Genomic DNA, 13,098 nt, shown 5'->3' with positions numbered 1-13,098 from the left:
AAAAAAAAAAAAAAAAAAAAAACCTAACTTCCAGCCAAATACAAATAAAAAAAAAAAGTGAAATTATCTCTTGAAATTACATTATTGCCATATTTATCTTTTATTAAGAACAGACCGCCATGATTTCTCAAAAAAAAAAATATATTAAAAATTTAATATACAAAAAAATCACATAATAAAACGAACCACAATTTATAAAATTATTTGTAATAGTTTATTGTTTAAAGCGCAAAATTTAGCCTAGATTTTTGTAGTTGATCTTTCTGTTATCCTCGTCCATTTTAATAATAAAAATAAAAAGGGTCAAGGTTTAGTTTATATAGTAGCTCCCTTCTCGGACGCATGTCTGTGGATAAACTAACCTCTGTGAGTTCAATGGCGATCATGAATCTTAGCAGTAGGCCTTTAAGATTGGCTCAACTGCAAAACCCAAAACTAAACTTCAGTTTCACACCTCATTTTTCACTCCGCAATTCAAGAATCTATGGTGTTTACAGGGACAAGGCCCAAACTTTCTCCTTCACTATTTCTTGCAACCTCAACACTACTAGAAAGAAGCAGGGCGCCATGGAGAAGAAGAGTGTGCCCACCAAGATTAGGGTTCCGGAATCTGACGGAGCACCCACGCTTTTGGACGCCGGAAATGATGCCTCTCCGACGGGTCCACCGCCTGCGAAGAAGAGTAAAGCTGCTGGTTTGGGGCTGTTGAGGAGATTGTCCAAAAGGGTACTGGCGAGTCTGGCTAATTTGACCCTCGCTATATCTGAGATGTTTGCCCTTGCTGGCTTAATGGCCATAGGTATTTGTTTTTCCTTAACGATTTTGTTTTTTCCCAGAATTCTCTTGATGTTGTTCTTTATTCATCATGTGTACAAGGTTTTGCCGGTCTGCTGTATCTTCTAGCCTTGCAGATAATGAAGTTTATCTATTTAGGAATATAAATTTGGAGCTAAAAGTTGACATCCTATTTCAAATTGAATCAAGTTTTTGCCCCAGCAAATTGTAACTTACACTAGCATGAATTGAATGAGAGATTGCTTGTTTAAATAGGATAATTAAGTACCTTTATATTAACCCATCATTTCTGTACCAGTATGTTCATGGTTTAAAAGAATATAATGTTGAACTAAATACCCCATTTATGATCCAACAATATATTTGGTTTGTGCTAAACTGAGCTCTCCTTATCACGGGCGTTGATTGGGGAATTTTCTTCACTTTTCCCTCCAGCTATCAGTCTCTTTACATTCCAAATTCTGCTGCAAATGACATTGTTTTGCTTTACATTTGTTCCATGTAGGATCATTCATCGAACAAGGGGAGGCTCCGGATTTCTATTTTCAGAAGTTCCCCGAAGATCATCCTCTGTTTGGGTTCTTCAACTGGAGATGGGTTCTCACTCTTGGCTTTGATCACATGTTTTCATCGCCCATATTCTTAGGAACATCGGCTCTTCTAGCAGCATCACTGATGGCCTGCACTTACACAACACAGATACCCCTAGTTAAAGTAGCAAGGAGGTCTGGTTTAACTTTGAGTTTCCCCGTCTTCCTTGTTTGAGCATTATTAGTAAGGCCGAGTGTTAACAGCTATGGAAACAATTTGTAGGTGGTCTTTCTTACACTCGGCTCAGGCAATTCGAAAGCAGGAATATTCGGACACTCTCCCTAAAGCATCTATACAAGATTTGGGGGCCGTCCTGATGGGAGCTGGATACGAGGTATCAGCTCTTCACTAATTTGTTACTCTTTTCGGTTTCTTCTAACTTCAGATATACTATTTACACATATAGTTATCTGTTGCTGCATCTCTAGGTATTCCTTAAAGGTTCAGCTCTATACGCATTTAAAGGATTGGCAGGCCGAATTGCTCCAATCGGAGTACATGTGGCACTGCTGTTGATAATGTTCGGAGGAACTATTAGTGCCACGGGAAGCTTTAGAGGGTCAGTGAATGTTCCTCAAGGTCTGAACTTCGTTTTAGGCGATGTGCTTGGGCCAACAGGGTTTTTGTCGACTCCCTCAGAAGCATTCAGTACTGAAGTTCATGTCAATAGGTTCTACATGGAGTACTATGAGAGCGGAGAGGTATGCATAATAATGTTAAGATGGATTGTAACAGTTTTCCCTTCCCGCAATCTATCAAACATTAATGGCTAGTCGGTACTTTTTTGTGATATAGGTTTCACAGTTTCACTCTGATCTATCACTATACGACCTCGATGGGAAGGAGGTAATGAGGAAGACGATAAGTGTAAATGATCCGTTGAGATACGGCGGGATTACTATATACCAAACAGATTGGAGTTTCTCAGCCTTACAGATCATGAAGGATGATGAAGGGCCTTTTAATTTGGCTATGGCACCTCTAAAGATCAACGGAGACAAGAAGTTGTTCGGTACATTCCTGCCTATAGGCAATGCTGATTCTGATGATGTCAAGGGAATGTAAGTTTTGTTATTAAGACTATAAATCCATACACCAAAGGTTTGGGCCACCGTGTGGTATCTTTTTATCAAATATGCTGATTTTTAACACTTGGATCGCTTTTTTATCCCTTCTATTTGTGAGAATCCAGATCAATGTTAGCGCGTGACTTGCAGTCAATTATCCTTTATGATAAAGAAGGGAAATTTGTTGGAGTCAGGCGGCCCAACTCTAAGCTTCCGATTGAGATTGATGGAACCAAAATTCTAATAGTAGATGCAATTGGTAGCACCGGCCTTGACCTGAAGGTAAAATCCAGAATAATTCTTCTATCGGTTTTTTCTCACTTATAAAGATGCTGAAATGTTACCAATATTGCATCTCAGAGTGATCCAGGGGTGCCAATTGTGTATGCTGGTTTTGGAGCTTTAATGCTTACGACGTGCATCAGCTTCTTGTCACACAGTCAGGTGAGCTCCGTTGTTATTAAGTTGTCACCTTACACAGTTGTTGAGTGTAATTTCAGAAGCAGTAACTGTTTTTGGCTTTGTGTATTTTCGAATCACCTAAAAGATATGGGCGTTACAAGATGGAACAATGGTGGTTGTGGGAGGAAAGACTAACCGGGCGAAAGGTGAATTTCCAGATTCAATAAGCAGTTTGCTTGATCAAGTCCCTGAAATAGTTGAATCATCTCCTTCCAAAGAATCAAATGGTCTCAGTAGCTAGCTCTGAGGCATTTACACGGATCAAAGAGTATTACATAAGATTACTTGACTTGATGGAAAAGGTTTCTTGATTGGCACTGATTCAGTCCGAGGAGAAACCAACAGAAGTTGCCAGGAAAACTCTTCAATGATGGTTTGGTTAGAACAGGGGCACTTTTATTCCATTGATTCCTTGTAGATTGGATTCAGAGCCTTCCAAGAATCATAAATTTCTGCTCTGTAGATATAATTGTACTTATGTATACAAGAGAAAATTCATAGATACATGATTTTTATGTGATACGGCATATGTTGATCAATGATCATACTTCTTCTCCACCCCTCAAAACTACTTTTGTAGTATACAGTTCTTGCCAATTAAAGTTCACTTCTTTTGCTTACAATGAACTCAATATTTGGCAACCATGAGCACAGTTTAAAACCTCTGCAGAGAAGAATCTTTGGGTAACCTTGTTCGACACTGTCTCATGTGCAAGCTAAGCAAATCTGGAGACAAACTCAGTTTTTTAAAACACTTTTTGCTTTACTGATGATCCTATCAGGATAATTCAGTACAAAGATCTGTTCTAAATATGCATACATAACCTATATAATAGAGACATACAAACAAGTCACACGTTTAAATTCTTGGTGGACAGAAATTACATATCCTCCTAAGTCTTGGTGGACAGAAATTACATATCCTCCTAAATTCTTAGGTTGGACGAATCAGGACTGAAAATGTCTGAGACTGTGACTTAGTCTATGCCAATTGCATGGCTTCTTCACGCTTTATATCAAACACCTTGATAAGGGCATCTTCAACTACCTGAAAAAGTCCATTTATTGTTCAGAGCTCAAGCCTATGCTATCACTATGTGAAGTTATCTATGGATTCCTGCTGGAAGTAGATTCTGAATGAAAACTCGAAAACATTCTTGAATTTGGTTTGAGGGAAAAGGAAAGTAAAATGAAGGAAAAATGGAGAACAACAAGCTGAGTAAACTAGAATTGGAGCATGATGATGAGAATAATTTAAGTAGCATTACCTTATCAGGAGTGGACGCGCCAGATGTTACCCCTATTGTGAGAGGTCCTTCAGGCAGAAAGTTCTCTTTCTCAACCAACTCACCATGCTGTTTAAAAAGGATATGTAGAGAATAAGGGGAAAATATGCAAAGTTGAAATTTTATTCTTGAAAAATTCATAGTATCACAAGTGCTCACCAATAACTTGTAGCTTATTTTGTTTCCAGGACCGATTCTCTGCTCACTATCAATCCAGTATGATGGAATTCCACGTTCCTCTGCAATCTCCTGTAGGTGTGAAGTGTTGCTTGAGTTCCAGCCACCAACGACCAAAATAAGATCCAGCTTGTCCTCAACTAGCTTATACATGGCATCTTGTCGCTCCTAAAGGTTTTATGCAATTTATCAGGAATGCATAATTGACAGGAAATTCAGGGAAAAGCATAACAAGATATATGATATACTTGAGTAGCATCACAAATAGTGTTGAAACTCATAAAGTGGTTATTGACGTTTTCCACTCCATACTTGCGCATCATGGTCTTCTCAATTAACTTTCCTATATAGAACATGTGCAAAATCAGTATGTCAAATTGCACTTTACTAAATGGACAAATGAGCAAGTGATGTAGAGACTAGAGACTGACCAATCTCTTCAGTTTCTCCCTTCAACATTGTTGTCTGGTTAGCAATACCAACTTTACAGAGATCGGCATCTGGATCAAAACCTTCAGAAACTGCCCGCTTAAATTTCTGCAGGTAAAAAAAAAAAGGAAATGTCAGAGCATCATGACACAAAATGATTGCGCCAAGATAAAATAAACAACTTAAATTCACATAAATGGAAAGGGTAGCTCAGAGGCACCTCCAGAAATGCTTCTTTGGTTGAGCTAGAACCATCTAGTTGACCTCCAAGAATATAATCACAAACATATGTTGCCTGCAATGTATATAGGGTTCAAGAAATAAGAACTGGCATTCAATGCCTTCTAAATATTTCTAGAAAACAACATAAAACATTTTACAGTGTACTAATAAAAAGACAAATGAAGCCAACATACCTCCGCAATGTTCTTCACGATGATGTATTTTCCTGCAAAAGATGCAGTGGCTACGGTTTCTTCATGAGAATATTTACCATGGATCACGGAGGTGTGTTCACCTTTCTTGTGTTTCTCAACTACATTCCAAACCTGGAAAGTAAAATCGGAAAGAACTAATGATAGAATTCTGGGACATAAGATACCTGTTCGCAAATGATGAATATGGGTCTATAAATCTATTTTTCTTGCAACTCAGCTGTCACACCTTAGAAACCCACGGGCAGGTTGTATCGACTATTTGTACATTCTTTTCACTCAAAGTTAACATCTCATTGACAGCAGCCCCAAATGCAGGCAAAACCACAACATCACCCTTGTCAACGACATTAAAATTTTTCTCTCCTTGGTCTATGGGGATATTCTTGACTTCCATTTCCTCAAGCCGCTGGACATAATGAAGTCAAATATTTATGATTACAAAAGTGCCAATAACTATATGAACAACCTAATCTTTAAATAGAGATCAACATGAAGAATAAACCAATAACTGAGAGTGTAAGACCTTATTCACTGTAGGGTTGTGTATAATTTCATTTGTGATCCAAATCCTTTCAGTTGGAAATTGTTTTCTCGCTTCATACGCAATCTGGACTGCTCGCTCAACCCCCCAGCAGAAACCATAGGCTTCTGCAAGCTTTATGGTAACATTTCCCCATGTATATTCATAGCCATTCTCTTTCAACTTCTTTATAATATCACCTGAAACATGAGAATTTAAGGAATAAACAGAAACAATTTTGAATGATTTCTCCCACTATTCTCGTTTCGTATCTAACAAAAAGTCACAACCTCAACTCACGCACGGATTTGGTAAAAGATAGAACTTACTAGTATACTCGCGATTCATGAGCTCAAGAGTAGCTTCTTTGTGACCAAAGCCCTTGCGATTGTAATTCGCACTTCTGGTCAAGTTCTTCCGGAACGTCTTAGGATCAAACTCCGAATCTACGGCGGCCGAGGAGGAAGCTGTTTCTCCGGCGGAGCATCGGACAGAGAAAGGCTTCCGGAGATGGAAGACTCTAGACTCCGGCAAGGAGGTGTCCGTCCGGATTGGTAAACGGGAGAATTGCAGAGGAATCGACATAGTTCAGGGGAGAGTGCGCACGTTAGCTGATTTGGCAGTGATTTGAGGTCTGCAATTTATCGTCTCTGAGTCGTGACCCGTCGACACATATATCCTGTCTTTTTCCTTTGATTTAATTTAAGGAGTATAATTTATTTTTTCTGAAAGAAAGAAAGTATTCATTAAGAAAATTAGGCATTATCTATTTATCTGCCACCATTATATTAAGTAAAGAAATAAATGGAGTGCAGTTTCATTTGAAATGACTTGGCCTAGAAATGACATCTCTAACAAGTAGATGAGTTGCTATATTTGCATAAGTATTTTTATGATATTTTATTTTTGGTTTAATCTCTAAACTAGAAGTGTGTTATATAATTTTAAAGTAGATAACCTAATTAAGTTGGTTGAGTTATTAATTTAGTATCAACATGATTTTAAGTTCATTTGATTTGAACTAATCAATTATATACCGAGTAATATCTAAGCTAATTTATCTCAAATCATAATACGTGATTCAATTTTACCAAAAAAAATAATACGTGATTCATTCACTAACTATGAGTTTCCTCGTTACTAAAAAATTTAATTCTCTAATTATTATTTGTTGCAATATAACCTTACTAATAAAATTTTATTAGAATATGTGATAGACCACTCAGCTTTTTCCTTTTCACCTTCCCATTTACAACAAATTAAGGAGTTCAAATAAGAGATTGCTGCAGGGATAAAATCAAAATAATTTTGCCAAAGGGAAACAATCTCCTGGAGAGAAAAGATAGAGGGAAGGCTATATAGCTCATTAGTATGTGCATGGAATGAAAATGGTCTTCCCTCTAATGAAGGGCTAGTGCTCTTTATATAGGCACTTGACCCATAAACATATCTGCTAGAGCGGTATACAAGGTATATTCACCATCATATGTTTTTGTTCTCCTACAAAATCTCTGTCTACTTGAAATCCATCTTAACATAAAATTCCCGTAGATAATATTCATAAAATTTAATTTACACAACATATATATATTTTTAGGATCCAAAACTGAAATTTTCTTAACACTCCATCCACAAAATACTTCTTCTAATTTTATTCTTTATTTAATATAGTTTTGATATTTTAAAATTTATTTTTTGTTCTAAAAAATTGGGTTGTGATTTTTAATTTCAAAACTTAAATTTTAAGGAGCACTGGAAATGTAAAATAAATTCAGAAGAAGGGCTTAAACCTCCGACCTTGTGGTTAACAGCCATACGCTCTAACCAACTGAGCTATTCCAGCTTCTTATTATTTAAATGCTTCGTAATTATATAATCTAAATTTACGACAGAGATTGAAAACATAAATTATCCTTCCGAGAAATTCTGGGGAGTATGTCATACTTTTAAGTTTTAACTCGTTTGACATCGTTTCCCCAAAAAAAAAAAAAAAAAACTCGTTTGACATCAAGTTCTTATCGAGTAGACATAACACAGCATTATGTTCACTGCTTCACACTTACTACAAATGTGGCAGCTTTCTATTCCTTATATTTGTTCACAATACTCAAAAATGAACTTTGGGTGTTTGCTAAATAATTCTTAGCTAATAGCAGTTAACTAATTAGGTTAATGAATTTGACTAATTAAGTTTATGAATTTAACTAGTTGATAACATCAGTTGATTGGAGAAAAGTGTTTAGTAAATTAGCTTATAGCTGACTACTCAAAAAGTTTATCGAAAAAGCTTCTTTAAGCAACTTTTTTGAATTTTAACAAATAATAAGCTATTACAAAAAGAACACTCATATTCATTGTTTAACCAAGTCAAATAGCTATAGTGATCAAATAAGCTAAAATTACCTGATAAGCTAGCTATATAATCAAATAACTAATAGTCACAATATAACTATGTAAAACTTATATTGTAATCCTAATTGAAAACAAAAATCACAAAATAAGTCAATCTAAATTGTCTATGTTAATCGACTCAAACTAAAAAGACAAATAGGCACCTTCCATTCAAAGTCAAACTTGAAACTCTACGATTACTAAACCAACCTTGTCAAAGTTGGCCCCAACAGCAGCATTCCATTCCATTCCATTCCAATACAGGACAACATGCAAACAGAAACCGCAAGAGCGTAAAACGCCAATTTCTCACTATTTTCATCAACAAGTTGCAGGTACAGCAGTCTATATACTAGAGACATCACTAGAAAACGACGGAGAACCCCAAGCAGAACCTATGCACATTATTAGGTTTTTTAAACAAAATAAAGTACATGCATTCATAGTTATAGAGATTCTACCTAGTTCACTTACCAATTTGGTAGGGGGATAATCGGTTTCAAAATAAAAAAGAACCAAAAAAAAGGGATGAAACATCATTGTTTCATCTGCTCGGTGAACTGATATATATATTTCAATACGAGCGGGTTGCTTCCTTGAGTTAGATCTGTACACATGAATAGAATAAAAAGCAACGCCACTTGTGTCACTGCCTGTCAATGAGATCTGCTGGCAAGTTGAGATCAAACAAGCTTTTCTCTTTTCTAGCGCGCTTTCGAGAGGTGCACCCATTCTCATCTGAACTCGCTGAACATTGTGGTCGCTCATCATCTATAGAACTCCCTACACAGTGCATAAGCAGCATCGGTCAAACATTAGTGCATCATGAAAAAGTAATACAGTATAAAACACACAAATCTTAAGTTTCTTTTACTTCAGTTACTATCAAAAAGAAAACTTCAAGCACCTTCACTTTTTCTATCTTCCAAATTTGACACAGATCAAGTGAAACAAAAAGCACTCTTTCAACATATTAGACTCTACAAGGGGTAGACATATGGCCAGAAAACAATTTTGATAAAAGGCGGGGATCCTCCCCCAACATACCAACAAAGTCATGAAGGTAAAAGGCATTGGAATTACCATTGGTCTGGTCAACCACTGTTGGACACTCATTCTTATTGGTTGCATTAGTGCTCCTCCCATAAGTGAGTTCTGTAGCCCGTTCAATGCCCTTTGACTGGTAAGGAGCTATGTTGTGGTTACAGAATAGAAGTGAAGCCAACAACTCATTTTCGATACAATCATACCTGCAAAATTGGCAATTCTAGTCTATAAGACCCTTTTTTACAGCAATAGCAGGATAAGGCTTGCATGTATTTAAATATCTCAAAGACGGGACTTACATTTTCTTGCAGAGTGTATCAGTGAGTACAGAGAGATTGATGATTTGCATCCTTACTTCCATGATTTGTTCATCATTGTACTCGTCAAATGGCTCCTCAATAAATTTAGAAAGTTTCTCAACATTTGCCTCAAGCTGTTGTTGCTGGTCCTCAAATAAGTTCTGTTTTATTTCCCTTTGCTCATTTGTCATTTCATCCTTAAAAAGGTCATCACCAAACATATAAAATGCAAAGGGGTAAGAGTACGAAAGAGCTCTTCTTGATCTGAAGAGCCTATTAAGCCCATTTGTAACCCAGCTGAAATCCTTCAATTTTGAATCCCTGGCTTCTAAACTTGACACCTTATCTCTAATGGTCTCCTTCAGTCTAGATTCTTGCTTAAATGAATCAGTATGAGCTTTATACCGATTATGATAGTGCATATACCTATACAGATCACGCTTCGCTCGTTCAGCCTTTTTTTCTTGGTCTTCTTTATAGCGACCACAACTGTGTCCAGCAATCCGTGACCAAGTATGATCTCGACCAGTAGCTCCCCCACACAACCAACTGCAGTAAGATTTAAATTGAAACAAAATTCATTTAAATTGAGTAAGGTTAAAGCCCATAGTTTTAGTACTTAAAATAAGCAAAGCATAGAAGCTACAAATGCATTAACACTTTGTTTCGATTTCATTGCAAATACAAATATTACACCAAAAACTTATAACAGTATATTTACATAAGTGCATCTGGCCACCAAACTCATATTCTTTCACAGTTAATGCAATCTCCAAAAACCATTTTGAACTTAAAATAGAGCCAATTATAAAGCATATCACGTAAACGAATGAAATTTCAAGCATAAAGAATTAAAGAAAGAACTCTTACCAAAATGCTTGGCCACAGATGCAGCTAACTAAATTGCATCCACCATTTTTCTCAACAGGTTTATGACACTTGGGACAAGGTTTTGTGTGCACAGTAATCCAATTTACAGTTTCTGATTCATCACGGCACTTTTTGGTCCAGAGTTCCCACATTAAGCATGAACAAGGGGAATGTGCTTCGGATAAACAGCTGAAGCAAAACTGCAAACCACATGAACACTCTACTTCAAAAAGTTCATCATTCTCAATGCGTATTGCATTTCCACAATGAGGAGTACTTGGACACCATTTAACCATCTTATTATCCTCAATGTATGATTCAAGAAGAAATCTATCAAACTTCTCTGCTAAATCAGGGTGTTCTTTACTAACTAGCTTCCTTACAACAGATTCATCACAAATGGCAAAGCATTTGTGAGCCATGCACCTGATACGCTTACTCTGACCTTCCTTTATTTTCACAATAAAATGCTCTGTCCAGCCTGTAAAGAACAACAAAGGTAAGGAATAATTCCAAATATTTGTATGCCTAGTAGAAAAGAAACAGTAGGCAACATTTCAATGAAGAATTACACCCAGCATCCAAGACTTGGATGATTTGATAATATGAGTGCAAAAAGTGTAAGATGCTTAGATTTATAAGAAAAGGTGCTCACAACTGTTGCAAAAGCAATGACCACAGTCCATTTTTGTCATCTCACTCCCTGGTAACTCTTCTATGCATATGTTGCACATGACTGTGGCGGAAGTGACTGGGTGATCAAGATCATTATTTTCATCCACTGATACCCCAGATTCAGCAAAAAGGCAAGCTTTTCCCTTCTCAACGAGAACTGCAAAGAGCTTTTCAACATCCCAGCGGTGATGAATGAGTAAAGTCCGGGCATGGTGTTCTCTTATTGAAAGCAAGTCCATCACTCTCTGCAAATCCTCCCTCTAGAATGAATGTAGAATACATTAAGCATCAAAATTCTGAGAACATGTAAAATGTGCAGTTGTGCACAACCCTAAATTGATCATCCAGAAATATGGTACAAGCCTACAAGTAAAGATATTAAGATAGCGGTTTACCTGTGCAACCAACAGTGACTCTTTCGTAATCACCTATAAAAGACATGAACAGTGTTAGAAAAACCTACATTTCAAACTCATTAGTAACAAGTTTCATAAAAGGGAAACTATGTATCACAACCCTGACTCCGAGTAAAGGGGCAATTTTTCAAGAAGAATAAATTGATAATGACCTAGGCTGGTTTAAATTTATGCAAAGGACTCAAATGAAAAGTTAAATGCCTAGGAATAAAAGAAAAATATTTTAAAGATGGAGATTGAAAACTGCAATACCTTGCCCAAGCAGAGAAAGTAGACAGAATATTGCATAAACATGCAATAAAAAACAAAAATCAAGATTTTATTCATCAGAACAAAAAACAAAACGATACCATTTTTAAAAAATAAAAATTTTAGCACATATACTCGTATAAAATTCCATGTCTTGCAGAAACACATCTTAGGAACGAAGAAAAACCAACTGAAAATACAATGGATAGAATTAAAACAACACGGCCTTACTGAGCATTGAAAATTACAGAACCAATTTTGAAGATTATAGAATAATGAATTGTGTACCTTGCAAGAATTTGCTCCGGAAGGGGCACGTTGAGAATCAGACTCCTCATTCTCGAGTACGTCGAGCGAATCATGATCAGATGAATAGCAATCGTCGTCGCTACTCATACAAATGATACAATCCTCCATCAGCTTCAGTGGGCGCGTCCGCACCTGTGCCGGCAATGAATGTGTGTGATTATGCAGGTATGTCTGAATCGATTGGAGTTGAGAGTGAATTTAGCGGCTCTAATCGGGTCAACGAAGAATAAATGGGGGGAAAACAAGGCTTTAATTCGAAATCGGGCCGGGTTTCATGGGATTCATGCCGGTGGTGCGGAGGGAGATAGCTTAGCCCCGGAGGGAAGCGTTAATTTTCCGAGAAGAGAAGACTAGTCCTTCCCTCTTGCGGTGCTTAATAATTCTCGGGTAAACCAAAAATCATCACCGCTATACGACACCGTTTGAGGCACAATCGTCAAAACCACGTCGTTTGTAATATAGTAGACGGGAGCATTCTTTGATGTGTTTCCTTCCAAAGCAAGCCTCAAAGCAATTCTTTTTTGACTTAATTTTAACAAGTAAAAAATATTAGAGTCAGATAAAGGACTTAGAGTCTTTGAGTTAATAAAATCTTTTAAAAGTATATAATAGATACTATCTTAAAAATGTATATAACAGACATTTTATAAAAAATTATGAGTATTTTAAAAAATAAAAGTTTAAAGTGTAAGAATCAAATTGCCCTCCCTAATATTTTTTTTTATAAATTGTAATTATACTGACATTTTTATTTTTATATACTAATTATTCTCTTTCAATTCTCATATATATATATATATATATATATATATATATATATATGAGCATACTCCTATAAGAATATCCTCACGCATAAGAACATATCTAAGCCATATAAAACAAAAGACGATCAATGTTCATCATTAATCTCACGTAATTAGCATTCAAGAAAATGAAAATGATTATCATTTATGGGCAAATTAGTCATTTGTGTGTATTTGGAAAGTCCATCTACATATGAAAAATATGATATTCAACTTATTCCATCTATTATGCTTATATATATATATATATATATATATATATATATATATATATA

General features: G+C 36.2%; 3 protein-coding genes across 4 annotated transcripts; 1 reads left to right on the top strand and 2 right to left on the bottom strand.

Moving 5' to 3' along the window:
• The first annotated feature begins 324 nt into the window (after positions 1-324).
• On the top strand, positions 325-3,512 carry LOC116030371 (cytochrome c biogenesis protein CCS1, chloroplastic-like). The gene is made up of 8 exons (XM_031272605.1): positions 325-799; positions 1,301-1,520; positions 1,609-1,720; positions 1,815-2,087; positions 2,182-2,447; positions 2,579-2,735; positions 2,814-2,897; positions 3,001-3,512. Exons 1-8 carry the CDS (start codon positions 343-345, stop codon positions 3,154-3,156), a joined length of 1,725 nt encoding a protein of 574 aa, XP_031128465.1. The 5' UTR covers positions 325-342; the 3' UTR covers positions 3,157-3,512.
• A 130-nt stretch (positions 3,513-3,642) lies between these two features.
• Positions 3,643-6,426, bottom strand: LOC116030381 (4-hydroxy-3-methylbut-2-enyl diphosphate reductase, chloroplastic-like). Of its 2 annotated transcripts, XR_004100406.1 has the most exons (11): positions 6,094-6,426; positions 5,768-5,964; positions 5,471-5,650; positions 5,224-5,355; positions 5,028-5,102; positions 4,810-4,915; positions 4,627-4,721; positions 4,361-4,546; positions 4,184-4,270; positions 3,848-3,963; positions 3,643-3,814 (listed from the first exon to the last, which is right to left on the bottom strand). XR_004100406.1 is itself a non-coding variant. In XM_031272614.1 (10 exons), the coding sequence occupies exons 1-10, from the start codon at positions 6,347-6,349 to the stop codon at positions 3,898-3,900; spliced, it is 1,380 nt and encodes a 459-aa protein (XP_031128474.1). In that variant the 5' UTR covers positions 6,350-6,426; the 3' UTR covers positions 3,643-3,897. The 2 variants fall into 2 exon arrangements, 1 of the variants encoding a protein (XP_031128474.1); XM_031272614.1 differs by having other exon boundaries at positions 3,643-3,963.
• A 2,008-nt stretch (positions 6,427-8,434) lies between these two features.
• On the bottom strand, positions 8,435-12,375 carry LOC116030360 (probable E3 ubiquitin-protein ligase ARI2). Its single transcript, XM_031272593.1, has 7 exons — positions 12,000-12,375; positions 11,442-11,474; positions 11,027-11,306; positions 10,372-10,852; positions 9,502-10,050; positions 9,239-9,405; positions 8,435-8,938 (listed from the first exon to the last, which is right to left on the bottom strand). The coding sequence occupies exons 1-7, from the start codon at positions 12,126-12,128 to the stop codon at positions 8,802-8,804; spliced, it is 1,776 nt and encodes a 591-aa protein (XP_031128453.1). The 5' UTR covers positions 12,129-12,375; the 3' UTR covers positions 8,435-8,801.
• Between the last annotated feature and the right edge of the window lie 723 nt (positions 12,376-13,098).

This window comes from Ipomoea triloba, chromosome 1, assembly GCF_003576645.1.
Source record: "Ipomoea triloba cultivar NCNSP0323 chromosome 1, ASM357664v1".
Taxonomy (NCBI): domain Eukaryota; kingdom Viridiplantae; phylum Streptophyta; class Magnoliopsida; order Solanales; family Convolvulaceae; genus Ipomoea; species Ipomoea triloba.
This window is presented reverse-complemented; position numbering and strand designations above follow the sequence as displayed.